Source organism: Lupinus angustifolius, chromosome LG11, assembly GCF_001865875.1.
Source record: "Lupinus angustifolius cultivar Tanjil chromosome LG11, LupAngTanjil_v1.0, whole genome shotgun sequence".
In the NCBI taxonomy this organism is placed as follows: domain Eukaryota; kingdom Viridiplantae; phylum Streptophyta; class Magnoliopsida; order Fabales; family Fabaceae; genus Lupinus; species Lupinus angustifolius.
This window is the reverse complement of record NC_032019.1, coordinates 5,185,256-5,202,582: the sequence shown is the minus strand read 5'-3', so window position 1 is coordinate 5,202,582 and position 17,327 is coordinate 5,185,256. Positions and strand designations below refer to the sequence as shown.

Here is a 17,327-nt window from a genome sequence, read left to right as displayed (position 1 = left end):
AGAATCGAATTGGAGCAAGCGCACTTATATGCTTTACATAATGCCGACGAGGTTGAACCATATGTTGAAACACACAAAGAGATGCTAAGGAAGTGTTACCCGAGTAAGAATGAAAAATGGATTTCCAAAGAGCATAATCGATGTTTCATAAAGTGGCTAAAAAATCACATTGATGAGGAGTTGAATATAAATGCAAATTCGGTTTCCGAAAGATTGAAATGGTTAGCCAATGGTCCAAGCCTTCATGTCTTATCCTACACTGGTTACTTGATTAATGGGTTCACATTTTATACGAAAAACAAGATGATCAAAGTAAAATGCAAAATAGTGGTGTGACTCTTGTTGCTCGAACTTTACACATGTCAAGTGCAAAAGATAGAAACCCAATATATGCGAACATGTCATACTTTAGAGTGATTGAACGCATATGGGAATTGGATTACATAATGTTTAGGATGCCGGTATTTTATTGTATGTGAGTTGATAACAACAATGACTTTCGAGTTAATGAGTTAGGGTTCATGCAAGTGGATCTTAATAGGTTAGGATATAAAGATGAGCTATTTATTCTAGCATCACAAGCTCAACAAGTATTCTATATTAATGATCCAGCTAATATGAAATGGTTCATTGTTCTTTTAACTAACAAAATAATCGTCAATAATATTGATGACCAAGAATATGAAGATATTGATGAAGATGATCCTTTTTTTGGGACATATCAGTCGCGTGAGAGCGGACCAACTACGGATAATGATTTATATACAAGAGATGATCACGATGAAGGGCTTTGGGTAAATCAATATGCTCCTCCAGACAAGGATGACCCTAAAAGACAAACAATCAAAGAAAAGGAAAAAATAGATGCAAGTAGTCTTTGTATAATTTTGATTGTGCTGTAATTTGTATAATATTGTTTCTTTGTAATTTGTGTAATTTTTTTTATTTGTAATTATGTACTCTGTCAAAACATAATTAGCATGTATTAGTGTGTATGTGTTGTTCATAATGTACAAATGTCTGTGCTGTTGAGAATGTCTGTTCTGCTAATAAATGTATATGCAGGTATTAATTTATACAAATCAACAGCAAATTCTAGGGAAAACCCTGACATGCACTGTAGTTAAAGGATAACTACAACATCGTTTTTTATAGAAAGCGTTGTGGTGCATTATTAATACAACAACGCTATGCATGTGATGTGATATTGTATTAAGGTGTTGTTTGAGAAAATTTATGAATAATACAACAACACTTTTCTGCTATTGCGCTGTTAAATATATGGACTTCAACAGCGCAACTACAAGCGTTGTTAATAAGACCTATAAAATGTGTTGTTTATTTAAGACTACATGACATCACTTTGTGGACGATGCGTTATTTTATTGATCCATTGTATGACAACATTTTGTGGACGAGGCGTTGTTGTATTGATGCACTATATGACAGCGCTTTTTATGTGTTGCGCTATGGTATATAATCAATACAACACCGTTCGTGAAGCGTAATTAATGATGACCATATACTACTGCGGTCAAATAAAAAGCGCATGAAAGCATGTTATACATTTAAAATAAGCGCGGTTGAACGACAACTCTCGCGTAGTATAGTACATTACAACTCACATTAGGATCTATTATCCATTATTGTGTTGTTAGTCCTTATTAAATTACAATTCAACATTGCAACCATTCCTTTAAGGTTGTATAAATGTAGTCTCCATTATTACTAGAGAGTGCAGTGCATACCTAAGATTACAAGATATGATAATAATAATGTTTCAATAGTCCAGATTTTATTTTTCTAAATTAAATATTTAAAAAAAAAAATAACATCCTCACATTCTCAGTACTAAAGAGTCCAGTACTAGAGATCAATCCATTTTGTATAAATGACCATTTATAATAAGATTTTTTTGATAAATGAAGACATATCCAAGAACGAGGCACTAGACCAAGCCACGAGTTACTCAGAAAAAGATTGTGCCCCAACTCTGATATCAAGTTCTATCTCATAACGAATTGACAATGAAAAGAGTAACCAACGTATATTTCAAAGCCATACCTAGAAATGAGCAGGCGACTTACATCCTAGAGAGAAAGTTCTTTCGAACTTTTTGTGTGTTCACAAACCCGCTTAAGGACAACTAAATTCCTTGCCAATGGAACCAACTGACATGGGTGGCCATGATTTAAGAATCTGGAGAAAGTATTAGATATTATTTGTAAGCATGGACAGTGAGTACAATCATCCTACAGCTCATGAATACAAGAGAATAAGAACAGACATTCCACATGGTTTTCGGTGGCAAAAATTTAAAGAATGTCCAGTTGTCCACGCTTCAACATGAATGCATTTGTTCAATTTTTGTCTATGATAAAGACACATGATATATGATACAAGATCAATGTGCTAATTGTGAAAATGGAACTTTCCATAATTGCTTTGGTACTTTGGCTATATTCGATTTTTTTATTCCACAAACAAGTAAAGATGTTAAAGAATCCTCGGACTAGTGGTGCTGCTTATGTAGGATATATCATATTACTATTAGTTGTATAAACATCATTACTCAACGGATGGTACCAATTACCAATCTGAAGATCTTGTCTCAGCTGGAAGTGCAACTGAATCTGATGCTTTCTACATTTCTGTCTTGTGGTTATGTTTTTCATGGTCTAATAGAAATTATTCCATCTTGTTCCACCCTAGGATAAATTGTACATGACTATTTATTATCTATTATTAACTCAACATTCAGGTCTCTATAAATTACAATGCATCACTCATATTTTCTATGCTGAATTGTTCACCTTAAGCTTCAACAAACTTTCTTTTGGTTAAGGGTTGAACCATGGCTAACCCACCCAGGTTTCGTCCATGGTTATGGTTGACCTCCTTGGGCCCTATCCCTCCCCCTCCACAACCCACATTTAGGACTCCTTCACCTACACCTCAACCTTCACAACCTAATGCTAATGCTGCTCCTATTGTCACACCAACCTCTCCCTTGGCATTGCAAACATCCAAGGGGAAAGGTACTAATCACAGAAAGGTTTTGGATTCTGAGGACTATGACAAGAGGGCTATAACAATTTCAGGGGAAAATAAAGGTGCTTACATGAAAATAATTCAACCTTCAAACAAGCCCAACTATCTTCACAAAAATGGGAATTCAAAAGATTATGAATTAGAGGGTTTAGGTAATGCAAATAGGAAGGACAAGAGTCAGAAAGAAAGAACATTATTTTCACCTCCAATGGCTTTATATGTGAACAGCAATGTGCAGGGTGTTAACAACTCAGTGCTGTACCACACTACTTGCTCAACCCATGATCCTGGTGTGCACCTTAGTCTCTAAAGAAAAGGCTTCCATTTCAAGGAACCTGTTGATGGCAAGCACAACTGATTTGAAATGTTTGAACTTTCATGTTAGTTCTTATGTTATTTAATTTATGCTTATGGTATGGTATGGTATGTAATTTATAGAGAAAGTGAAGGCTTAGAGTAGCCATCAAATTGGCCATGGTGGATTCTGATTCTTATGCTCTACATTTTGTGTAATGGAGTTGAAGGCTACTCACTGCCCTTTGATGGTGGACAATAAAGGTTTAAGTAGTAATTATGCATGGCTTGAGTTGAAAACTGTTAACATTTTTTGTTTGTTTTGAAAGGCAATGAGGAATACTAGCAATATATTCTATTGTGTGTGTTTTGTACAAACAAAAAATTGTTAACATTTTTCTTTCATTTTAACTCATTAGAATATTAAAATTGACAATCATTATAGAAACTATCAAAATACAACACTTTTTTATTGGGTGCTGGACAAGGAAATTCGACATTTGTTGATGTTTGAACCTAAATACTTACATTTTATACTTTAACTTTATCTGATAATGTTCAATATTCTCCTATTCAAACACAACTTATTTTTTTAACACCAACACGATATTAGATTAGTGGATGATTGACAATGAATCGAATCAACTCGGTATTCGTTCGAAAGTTGATTTGTTATTTAATTCGATAAACTTGATTCATGAACCAAATGAGTCGAATTTGAGAAGGAAATTGAGCTCGTTAAATAAATGAATCGAACTTAAGTTGGATACAGTTCGACTCGTTTAGTTCGACTCTATATATATATATATATATATATATATATATATATATAAATTAATTTTATGTTTATTATAATTCATTCATTATTTTTTATATTTATTGTAATTATATATAGTCAATGTTATATTTATATATAAAACTTTTGCATTATTTTTTAAAAATGAATTAATTATTTGAGTTGTCCAAATGAACTAATTCGAACTAAACTGAGCAGTTCGTGAACTTTAACCGAACGAACTCAAGTTAAAAAAACAACTCGTATCGAACTCGAGTCGAGTGTCGAGCTGAACCGAGCTAAACTCTAATTCGTCTCGTTTCCAGCCCTAATCAAAAGATCAAAGCTTTGATTCCAAGAAATGATACTTTTTGAGAGGGGTAATTACGCACCCTTAAAGGGATTAGATTAGTTCATTAACAAAAAAAAAAAGTTAAAAAATACTATTAGTCATACAAAAAATTTGTTGTTTGAACAATGAACATAGTGGGCATGTAGTAAGGGAGAGCCAAATGTTACAGCCAAAAGCTTGTTTTCCACATGTTTTACCCTGAAATTTCTTTACTCCTAATTGAGTTCCAAACTATGTTGATGAAGTAAAAAATTTGTTCATTTTTTATTTAACTAAATTGAATCCGAGTTTCCAAATATTGCTAATTTCCTACTCTTAAAAATTATCAATTCGTTACTTTGCTTATTATTTCTAACCATGTGTTATTATTACTACTAGTGTGTTGTCTGTCGACTCACATTATTATTTTATGATATTAAGTATTAAATTTGTATTTTTTATTTTAGAGAATTATAATATTTTTTATTGGACTTAAAGTGAGATGTATTAATTATAGTTATCTAGGATTATATGGTTTTACTTTAGAAATAAAAAATATTAAGGGCAAAATAGGAAAATAGAATCGTGATGATAATTATTTCTAGTTTTGGCTTTATATAGTACTAGCTAGGAATGGCAACGGGGCGGGTCGGGGTCGGGTTTGTACATACCCAAACCCGAAATTCAAAACCCGAACCCGAACCCGAACCCAAACTCAATGGGGTTGAAAATAAAAATACCATCCCCAAACCCGTCGGGTTTCGGGTAACCCGAACCCGAAAAAACTCGAAAATGATAAAGTATTAAGGAAAATATGATATTATTTTCGTGTAATTTTTCTCTAACATTTCTATTTTCTCTTGCATTATTTTATTTCTTTTATGTTTGAAGATCCAATATGTAAAGTAAAATTAAAAATTAAAAACTGGCAAATGATACAAATTTCAATTTTAAATTGAATTACCTTACTTCGGGGTGGGTTCGGGTTAGGGTCTTTGCTATACCAAACCCGAACACGAAATTTAAACCCGGGTAAAACCCGAACCCGAACCCAATCACATCGGGTTTTCCTCGTTAAATTTGGGTTCGGTTCGGGCGGGTATCTACGAGTTCAGTTTTTATTGACATCCCTAGTACTAGCGTGTTGACCGGTCACCCACATTTTGTATTTTTATGATATAGAATGCAATATATAAACTCAATAGAGAGTGAAAATTTAGAAGATAACATGTGGTAGTTAATATGATATACATAAAATTTATGCGAATTTCTCATTTTGTGTCTCTAATAATCATTATATATGTTTTTGTGTTATTATTTGTTTTACTTGAGTTGAGAAAGAGAAGATAGAAATAAGATAATGTATTAAAGATTAATGATACGTTAATATAAAAATTGAAAGCAATGAAAGTAACGTTTGAAAGTTTAAAGTAGTTATTAATAATATAAAAAGATAAGTTTAAAATATAAAAATTATGTCATGGTGGTGAATGGTGATTATTTATTGTTTTGCCTTTATTAATAGTAAATATTAACACAAAAAATAACTTAAAAGTTATCTACTTTTATAAAATAATTGTTCTAATTTAAAATTTTATATCCCCCATTTAATCAAAATTGTCATTTTGTGTGATTATTGTATATATATATTTAATTTGATAGTTTCATTAACAAATTACTACATAAACGAGAGATAAGTGATTAAATAAACTTGGAAGGTAATCTAGTAACAAATCTAAAAAGTTATTTTAATAATGTAATCCAAATAATGTCATTCTGACAAAGGTACTTTGAAGTTAACGAATCCACATCTAAGTTTAGTGTTTATAAACATTTCAGAAGAAAATTTAGTTTTGTGAGCAATATCTCAAACACATTGTAGTTTTGTGAACAATATCTCAAACAAATTGTAGGCACACACACTATCATTGTTATCAGCAAAAGCCATGCTTGATTACTGACTGGGCTTTTCACCCAAAACTTCACTTTAATGTTGTTGTAACAAAACTGGCGGGCTGGGTTCTATAATAATTACTTAATTATAAAAATTAGTCTGATTTTTCTATATAAGATTTACCCGTTTTCCCTATTTTTCCGTGAAGCACATGTTTAACTTATTTCTACTCTTAAATGAATAACAGGTTCTCACTGCTTTGACTTATCTAAAAACAGTGTTTAAATCTAGAAAAGTTTTAACTAGTTTACGTCAACATGAAAAATTGTTGTAAATATACAATATTTAAAGAAAAAGTGATCTTATATATTCATTCACTATTTACATTTAATCATTATTCACTCTTAAATATAAGTAATACAAATATATATAGACGCGATGTAGTGAATGACAATAGGAATATATATAAGTTAAATGATCATCTCACCATTTTTATCACACATTTCTGACACCTTAAGTCTAAGCATTTATTCATTGATGTTATAAAACAAAGTTTTTTTATGAATGAATGTAGAGTATATGTGGAAATTGGTATTGACAAGTACCCCACCACTAATATAGACAAGAAAGATAAAATTCATTTTAATACATATGAGAGACATGTTAGAAAGAAAACCAAACCTGCTGGCCATGTGGTTATGCTTTCAAGTTAGTTAAAACATTTTACCTAGCTTAATCAAGCCTTATTGAAATAAGTTAAGAGTCTATTCTCATAAGCTAAACGTGGTAGAAAATAGTTTGGAAGAAGGAAAAGGGTACACGAGTTTCGTGATTCAACATTTAAAAATTAAATAATGGGCTCATTTAACGACAAACAGGGAAAATAAGAAGGAAACAAAGGCATACACATTACTAATGCCCAAACATATATGTAACCATTATAGATCACATATACTCAAATTTCATTATGAGAAAAGGATACATCCACCCAGATTTTTACACACTTATTATATCATTCATCATTTATATTTTATATCAATAATTTTAAACATAAGTAATTCAAATTAATAAATAATATATTAATTGTGTATAAATTTTTACACTTATAAATTCATATTACCTTACAAGAAGCAAATTTCAATGTCATTTGACTCTGAAAGCTTAACCAAATGACCTATTACCCCTTTCAATTGATAAGCGATTGTCTTAGAAAAATGGCATACATTAAAGATGAAAGCGAAGAAAAGAAAGGAACACGATTGAAGAACAAGAAGAAGAGAAAAAAAATGCTTTATCTTTTATTGATCTTAGAACTAGTTGATTACAAAATCATACCTTCAAAGAAAAAACCCCAAAACTATTTATAGCAGAAACCTAACAAACTTAACTAACAAATCTTAACTGACTTGCTAAAAATAGAAAGATTACAATAATAATAACAAACATAACACTAAAACCTGACAAGCCTAATAATCTACTACATTGATACCATTTACAATCATAAAGATAATTCATGCCCCTACCACCACCTACATCAAATCTGCCCATGAGAGTGGACTTGTAGAACAATTAATTATGAATGAAGGTGTCGGGTTTTCGTTTTGTATAATCAGTTGAAAGACCTCTACTTATACCTTGATGCAACTCCTTTGTTTTGTCGTTTGTTGAGTATTCTATATTCATAAATTGATCTTACACCATCACCTTGTCTCTGCTGCAACAAGTAGATTGGAAATTCTATTTCCTGCAATAAGTAGAAGCAATTGATCCATAAGTTTGACCTAAATTTAATAGGTGACCCAACTTAATGATGATAAGAATAGTAAGCTGACTTAAATTTTATTTATTTCACACCATTTTTCACAGATGATTTCCGCATCCAATCATTGATTACATGGCTATTTTGTTTTTCTTTCTTTCTTGTTTTTTAAATAAAAGTGTATGGATGAATGAGTGAAGACCTATTTCGATTACAGTTTCAAATTTACGCACTTTTACATAATACATCATTCATTTATATTATTTTAGTTTGAAATTCAATAATGATTAACATGTGAATAATGAATGATATATTAATAGTATAAAAACACTTACACTATTAATGTAAATATATTAAATTATTTCAATTAACTGTTATACAAATGGCTTGAACTTATGAACTCCAGCAAACTTGTTAAATTTTCTTATTGTCACCCTCACTGTTAGCTTATCAAATTATACTTTTACACCATGCTTGAATGTGTAACTAACATTTTACTACTTTAATGTGATAAAAAATATTTATATGGTCTTACATTTTGTACGACATGTCACTTTAGTTTCTAACATTAACGACATTCCACTTTAGTCCCTATTTTTTGTAAAATGTTGGCATCTCCTAATGCAAATGAGCTTTATAATATTGGAGCATTATGTGGCTGACAATTGTATGATCTATTTAGATTACCATAAATAATAAGTGTTACTCATATAAATCGAATTTTTGACCTTTGGATTATTCTAGAATCTAGTTGAGTCATACACCACTATACCAACACATTGTTGATTAAGAGGAAAATAATTGACACAAAGTAATAATTTACTGGTTTAACTTAACTTGAATGTAAAATATTTATCTTACGGTGAATATAATAGTCTATCCTTATATTTTAGAGAAGAAAGAAGAAGAAAAAAAAAGATTTTAGAAATATGAAATATATTTGTGAGATATCTCTAAAACCTTTATTCTCCTTCAAAACTCAAATCACAAACAAAAAGTTTTTCACGGTGTACCAAATTTTTTAAAAATAAAATCTAACCAGTATTTAAAGATCGTGAATGAGTTAAAATAAACTCTTAATAAAAATAAAAAAAAACTAACTTAGACTAATATTTTAGGATTTTTTAAATTCCTGCTATCAAAATAGTTTATTAAAAAATTTGACCAACTAAAGTAGATCTTTACCTTGTTATTACTTTATGGTGTTGTAAGTTGTAACAAGTTTTTTGGGCCTATATGGCTTAATAACAAACCCTGGTTGACTCAACTCCATTTCAGCACCATTTGCATTGAAAACATCTTCACAAAGTCCCTCATCAACAACTATAAACCTTTTTCTATGTGGATCTCCCTGTGAAAATCTTGCATGTACATTGAATAAGATACATCTATTTGATGAAGGTGATATCTTCTAACTCTTTTTCATGGGGTCTACAAGTTATCCACAGTGACAGTTTTGCCAAAACTAGTACTTTTGTAGCTACTTAAAATAACTAGGCAAAAATAGTGATGGGATAAATGAAACAACAGGGTTTTGCCTTTCTTTCAATATGGTGGTCAATGATGCAAACATGATATGGATTCTTATCCACCACTGGACCTAATCACCAAAATAATCAATTGAGAAACATAAGGACAAGGTATCTTGTGACAAAAGAGCCTATCTTTTGATTTTATAAATTTCACACCATCACTGAGACTACAAAGTTAATCATAGAAGCAAACAATATTATTATAGATGTTCATCTGTTTACTATGTATCTGGTATTTTGTTATTGTGGGTGCATAGCTGCATATGTTAATTTCAAAGGGCTACTGGATAACTAAACATGATATGGTCAAATTCATCTTAACTTGAAGGCCAACAACATTAAGACTGTCTTCTCTGCAAATACTGATCCTTTCTTAATGTCAATCCTAATACTTTTTCTTATTATCAAGGATATCTTTCATTCAATGGGTAAGAAACTAATTCCTTTCCGGGCGTGTGGCTGCCTCTCCCAACAAGTGTAGTTCATAGAAATCAAACCCTTGACATATTGAACTTTCTAAGATATAGGTGGACCTTACCCGATTAGACCAACACCTTATTGGTGACAATACTAATACTTGTTTGATGCATTTTGGCTTTTGCTGCTATTATCTTTAAATTTTTTTTACACTTTCCCTTTTTGTACAAAATAAAATTGTGAGATCTTTCTAAGGCTAATTAAATAGGTACAACTTTACATGATTACTAACTAACTTGATTGGGTGTCAAGAGTTTCTACCTTCTTGTTCCATCTTTCAAAATTTATCACAGTAGATTCATATAATACTCTTTATTTCCTTCCTCAAATTTTGCATTAACTGTGAACAAATTTGTAAGCTAGCAAGCTGGAAGTACTCAATAATCATATGGCCCACATGACCATATGGACATATATGAGACATACACTTTCAGCTGTTAAAAGATAATACAAGTTAACTTTAACAAGAATCCAAAGCAGCTTATTTGTTTTTAAGCAACACTAAGATGGTAAGAGCCATTGAAAGATCATGAATCAAGAGTGTCATTCCAATTGATGCAAGGCACTTGCTCATTGCAGCAACCAGACAATTAGCTATGGGTCAAAACACACAGCAAAATTATTTGAATCCCATCAAAATTTTCTTTTCCTCAGTTTCCCCTTGGCTAAGCCCTCTAGGGAGAACATCTACAGCTAAGCTTGTATTTTTATTTTATTTTTTTGGTAATAGCTAAGCATTCATTTTCATGGAACATTCTTACTGTGAATGTCTGCTTTGACCTGGTGGGAGCATTGGCTGCTAGATTGTCCCTGTTATGCTGAACACTTTGAACATACTTCCAATTTATCATGTACATATTGTTCCAACTGGAATATATTAAAAAGGTCAGTCCAATGCACGAGGTTGCCATCTGGTGATATATCGGGAGGTTAAATGTACTTGGTAGGGCTAACTAGGCAGTGTGGAGGAAAACCTTCTTGGACTATAGCATATTGTTGCTATTAGACATCAAAGAATCATGTAGCAAGAGACATATAGCCCATTTCATGGGTTCTTATCAGCAATATTGACTACTAGGTAAGATTTTTTTTACCTGTGTCTTGAGAAAACTTGGCCGATCCAACTTAATGAGATGGTATTTAAATAATCTTGTACTGTGAATAGCAGTATGAAATCCGAACAGACATGAGAACTTTTCCTGCATTCTGATAGAGTGGAAATTAACATGCTGTTGATCAATGTGACTGTGCAACAACAAGCAAAATATCTCAGTGTCAGATATTTTGCTTTACTCATGATGATGATATATTATTTGACAACTCATCGTTCAAACTTGATGACCACCACAAAAATCTTTTGTCCCAAATCTTGTATCATATATTATTCTGCCTAATGATAATAAAATAAAAACAACAATAATAATAAAGGGTTAAAATTCCTAGCTGACATACATTTATTGGCCTAGGAGGATTTAGGACAACAATTTACTGTTCACAAACTAGGGGCTACATAATACAAGAAATTTGTCTATTGGTTAAGGCGACTCCGCAATACCCAGATACAATAACCAAAATCACAAAGGACTCCGCAATATGTACCCAAAAAAGGACTCCACAATACAAACAAGGCATTAAACTAATGCAATATTTTGGCTGTAGAACTCCTAAAACTTTGGGAAACGATGAAGCTAAGTATAGCTCCGAGATAGAGAGAAAGTGAGAAAATAGTGTATAGTGCGAAAGAGATTCATCTCAAACCATAGCCAGGGATTTTTGTATGAGTGGAGAATCCTAAAATTCTATTGTGCCCGGTTGATGAGCATTCATTGGAAAATCATGTTGAGGGGGCTGTACAATGTGCGAGCTTCTGCCTAGATGTATCCAACCTTAGCCAAATATTATTTTCAGGATTTGAACATATGACATTTTTATGACTAAGCAAGTGTCGAGACTCTTTTGTGCTACTTGTTCATTCAGGGTATTGAAAGTTATGTTTTTCTGAAGTTAGAAGGTATGTTGATTTGCTTGGTTATGCTCCTTTTGCATGGGCGTGCAATCCTTGCACGATTTGTTCAGTGTTTGCACGACCGTGTTCGTACCCGGACTTCAAGACTCAAGTATCTCCAAAGTACCCTTTTTAAAGCTATAAATCTCTCAAAATGGTTTCCTTTTAATAACTAACAGCAGCAACTCATAAATTTATGCAACACAAAAGGAGAAGAAATGGGTGAAATTCAAGATCAAATGCATACAACTATAATGGAAATATAGTCATTTACCGGTAGATAAACATGCGGTATAATAGTTTGATGATTCATAAAATAATATAACACTATTACAACATATAATTTATAAAATAATTATTCATGGCTTTTATAAACTGCAATAGCTACCAAAGATCACATAACCGCCAATGAAAATTACATATTTTTATATTTTTGTTGTTTTTTATCAGTAATGAAATCTTTATTGACGAAGAGATAAAGAAATTAGGATAGAAGTCAAAACAATTAACTATTTTCATTTTCTTTTTTTTTTACATATGTTAGTATTTTTTCTTAAAATATATTTTAAAAAAGGCAATTTTGACTTGACACTCACAAAAATTGTTTCTTAGTTTTCAAACCTACTCACTTGATTAGTTTGGTTTTAATAATTACTCTCGTCATCAATTAGCATTACACATGTTAAATGTTTGTATTAGTCACATCATTGCTTAAGACTAAAACTAAAATTTAGAAATTTATGAGAACTAAAATCAAGAGTTAATATTTTTCCACTAATTAAAAACTTCATCTCTTTATTGATAGAACAGAAATGATAAAAGGAAGACTTACACATTAATGTGAAGAAATAATTGGATCACAAACATGGTGACGTGTAACTGTTTTTTTATATGGACGGTATATTATCTAATATTATTTTTAATTTTTATTGACTCTAAATACAAATAATATAAATGAATAATAGACGTATATCAAATATGTATCAATCTTTACATTAACAATATATAAATATTCATATTCCACTATGTCATGTCTATGCACACAAGAGTAAGACTCCTCTCCATTAATGGAGAGGCAAATAGTGAGAAAATACACTAAAACCTCAAAAGACAATGACATTCATAACCTTTACTTTTTATTAAAATTATAATTTTGGCCTTGAAAATACAATACAAAATATAACTTGCCTCTCTATTAATTGAGAGGAGTCTAACTCATGCACACAAACATGGTTGGACTACAGGCCAATAATATGGGGTCAGAAGGTACACGTGGCAGAGATTAATTCAACCACCCAAAGTTGGTCCCCTTTGTAGGTTTTTATTCAGTTCCTCAATATGTTGACCTCCAATTCCCTCACTCTCTCTAATACTTCATTAGCCTGCTAGCCCCTATTTTCTTGCCAGCTTCCTGGGAAGAAAAACAATGAAGGTGATTGAAACCATTCATACTTTAATCAATTTCATCCTCATGCATATTCAATTTATTTTACTTTTCCTTTAGTGTTCTTTATTTGTAGAGGTAATATACATTTTATAGTGTTCTTATAGGCATTAATTGTTTGTCACAGATCTTCAGCTGGATGCACAAGAGGTTTCATCATAACACTGAAAAGGGTTTGACCTCTATCTACACCTTTAACTCCTCTCATTTCCAACTTGAATGACTTCCTTGTTGTTAATCCTTTTTTTTTCTTTTTAATGAATATAATCATATGTTTTTTAATAAGATGGGTTTGCTTCAAACATGAAAAAGACAGAACCAACAACAAACAATGTTGATAGTTTCATTGGTGGTTGGGAAGATGGCATTCTAACCATTGGTACTCTTGGCTTTGTTCCCTTGAAGTCCATCAACCATAAGAGTGAGTACTTTGCTTTAGAAAATGAACTAGGTGAACAAGATGAATGTAAAGAACAAGATATCCAAGCTAATGATGATGATGGAAACAGCTTCAATAATACTGAAATGGAGGAATTGAATCCATTGATGCACAACACATTCGAGCACAACTTTGAGGATGTTGCTGTTAGTGCAAACCATGATGCTAACATAGAAGAAATGGTTAGTGCCTTCAACGAAATTGTGCTGGCCTCACCTGTGATTTCTCATGAGATCATGGAATCAAACGATTCTGATGGCGAGGCTGATGAGAAGAAGAAAGGGGAAAGGATCACATTAGCTGATCTTTTTTTGGCTGATTCTGATGTTAAGATGAAACTGGACCCTGCCAAAGTCTTACTTAAGTCAAGTGAAAAATCTAGCTTTAAAGCAAAGCATGGACTCTCTTTTGCTAAGAAGTTCATTCCTCGTGTTAAGGACAATCCACGTCCAATGAAAGATATCAAAAAAGTAAGTTGTGTCATACGTCATGCTTTTGTTAATGGCTATATAGAAAATACTTTAATTAATGAATTTGGAAAATACAAGTAGAAGATATAGTTATACAAGCATAGCTTCACTGTTCACACCTTATTTTCTGCATAGCTACATCCTACACTCTAATTATCCTTGGTAGCAAGGATCTTTAGTTTCTATCAACATTCATAATTGGAGAGTTCATTATAGGAAGAAAAATAGAAAATATGGCTGCAATTGTCATCATGATTGTGGAAAGTTCGTGGCCTCAATATGTTGCAAATTCCGAGGCCTGAGCTAATAGTTAAGCAACTGATACCTGATTTGTATGAGTTGTCTTTATTAAACTAGTCTGTAACATTTTAGCTGATGAAGAAGATGTTAAAGAGGAAAATCCACCCTGATCTTGATGTTAAGAATCACAAACCAGAAGGCCAAGAAGTCATCTCAGCAGCAATAATTGATGATCACATGAATGAAGCCAGCAACGACTCAACTTATTTTATTCCAATTTAAGGTATAGCAGCTCCAATTTCCTTTTTCCTTCAATACCCATTTGATAATTCATTTGCTTGTTGTGGAAGAATATTTATGGAAAAACATAGGTTTGTGGCTGGTAAAATCAGCGTGTTTCTTTCTAATAAGTACTGTTTTTTCTTCTGCTTTCACTACACCTGACAAGCATATACGTTATGATGTCGTGATAAAGTTGCGGATATCCACAGGGTTTTGATCTTATCAATCTGAGCAGATGTTGCCATAATCAGTGGGCCTAATTCTTGAAAATTCATCCTAGGATTTCTCATAATTTTGACCTATTAGAAGGAAAAGAAATTAACGTTTAACATATTCCTTTATCTTTATTGCGTTCAGAAATAAACGTCCCTTCATCTTTTTGGCCCTAATGTGACTTAATCACAGATTTCTGAGGTGATTAGTTGATTGATACTTTAACCAAATCCAATTTTCGAATAGGTAATAGAATTAGAGATAGATAAATAGGGACAACAAATTTCTTCAAATGGATGATATAGATAGAAACTTAGTGTTCTACCTACTATTATGGCATGCATGCATTATCACGCAAGATAGAGATACTTGACTGAAACACCAGTGTCCCCAATGTCATTTTCCCTATAATAACGATCAACCAGTCACTTTATAATTTATGGGTCCCTCCACAAAATAACTCTAGAAAATCAAACAGTGAGAAATAACATTCTAATCAATCTTTAAAAATGAGTGTTACCGTAATAAACCAATACATTGTTGGTGTATGCTAATAACCTTTAATTACTTTTTTCCTGCAAAAAACCGTTTATTTTTTCTATTTATATTCTAGTGTATTGGTTTTTCAATACCAAGGCAAAATTCAATTCATTTAACTTATAATAAGTTAATTAATTGAAATTCTCCAAACCAGGATAATTCTATACGACCCAAAAAAATTTATATAGTAAGGGCAAAAGGGATATATAATGCAAATGCTTGGGTAAGTAGTGGTGGGAAAAGCAATATATAAATATATAGAAAATAAAAATGAAAAAACTTTAATAAAGTAGAAAAATTCCCAAATTTAATAGGGACGTTTGCCCTCACGATCCTTTCACTGCTTTGAGTGGAGCTATCATTGTTTGTGTGTGGTCTTGTTACTTAATTTTACTGTTAGCCTATGTTACAATTTTTGTTATCAAAAATTTGTTTAAGAAAAAGCAAGAAGAATTTGTAAATATTGTGAATTCAATCTAGATAGCTTGGTCAGTCTCTGGATAAGATCTTGATTCTGGTGTGCATGTCAATGTTAATGTCTCAACTTAATGGTTCACATTAGGTGTAAATTTCTCGGGAAAATTGAAATATATTTTGCCAATTTTTTATATATAATAGTGAAATTATTGGGCTTAATTGGATTAATGTCTCTGGCTTGTTGCAGGTACTAGCTAGTGTTGAGATCTGGCATGTCGCTGTTTATCTGGAGACGTAGTTTTTATTTGCAATATGTAAGATTAAATACTTAGGTTTTGTATGCATATTGTATGACCAAGTTCAACATATGATTCTGTATTTCGTGGTATCCCCTTGTTTTGTTGGCTTTAATTTGCCGTAAGATGTGAATGTCTCAGATATTTGTGGCTGTGGTTGAGGTTTACTTTCTTTTGGCTTTTATTACGCCTTATGCATTATTTTGATGTTATAAATGGTTTTAATGGATGGTATGTGATCATTATAAGGTGCAAAAGAAATAATTTATAAAATATATTAATTATTTAAATATTTTAACTATTTATACTTTTTAATGTGTTTCCTAATTTAATAAATAGTATGGATTGCTTGTGTGTTTTATATAAGGAATATTTAGTTATTACTATGGATGACAACGTGCACGAGTAGTAGCTACCCGCTACCCATTTCAAAATAGGAGAGAATTATTTATACCTGCCCGTATCCATATGGGTACTCGTGTGCAGATATTCACGGGTATTTCTGGGTACAATGAGTACTCGCATGTTTCCTATATTATAAATGAATTTTTAATTTTTTACTTCTATTATGTTTCAAATAACATGAAACTTAATTATTTTTGTACCTTTTGATTGAATATTTGGCAAAAATGTTAAATTTATTAGTGTTTTCTATTTGTGTGATTTTTTGTTCTCATTTCCTTAACAAAAAATATATTTTTTCTCTGTAAAACATGTGTGTTCCTACATATGTAATAATATTTGTAGGGTGTTTCACCACAAAACTCAATAAAATATGTAAACAGAGTAAAAAGAAAAAATGTACATAGTGTAATGAATATTAGAATAATGTACTTTTTATTTTAATTAAATATAATATGTTAATCAT

The 17,327-nt window shown here is 31.5% G+C and overlaps 1 protein-coding gene across 1 annotated transcript; it reads left to right on the top strand.

Moving 5' to 3' along the window:
- LOC109359400 lies at window positions 13,437–16,639 on the top strand. Its single transcript, XM_019604047.1, has 5 exons — window positions 13,437–13,550; window positions 13,690–13,735; window positions 13,849–14,471; window positions 14,844–14,994; window positions 16,411–16,639. Exons 1-4 carry the CDS (start codon window positions 13,545–13,547, stop codon window positions 14,991–14,993), a joined length of 825 nt encoding a protein of 274 aa, XP_019459592.1. The 5' UTR covers window positions 13,437–13,544; the 3' UTR covers window position 14,994; window positions 16,411–16,639.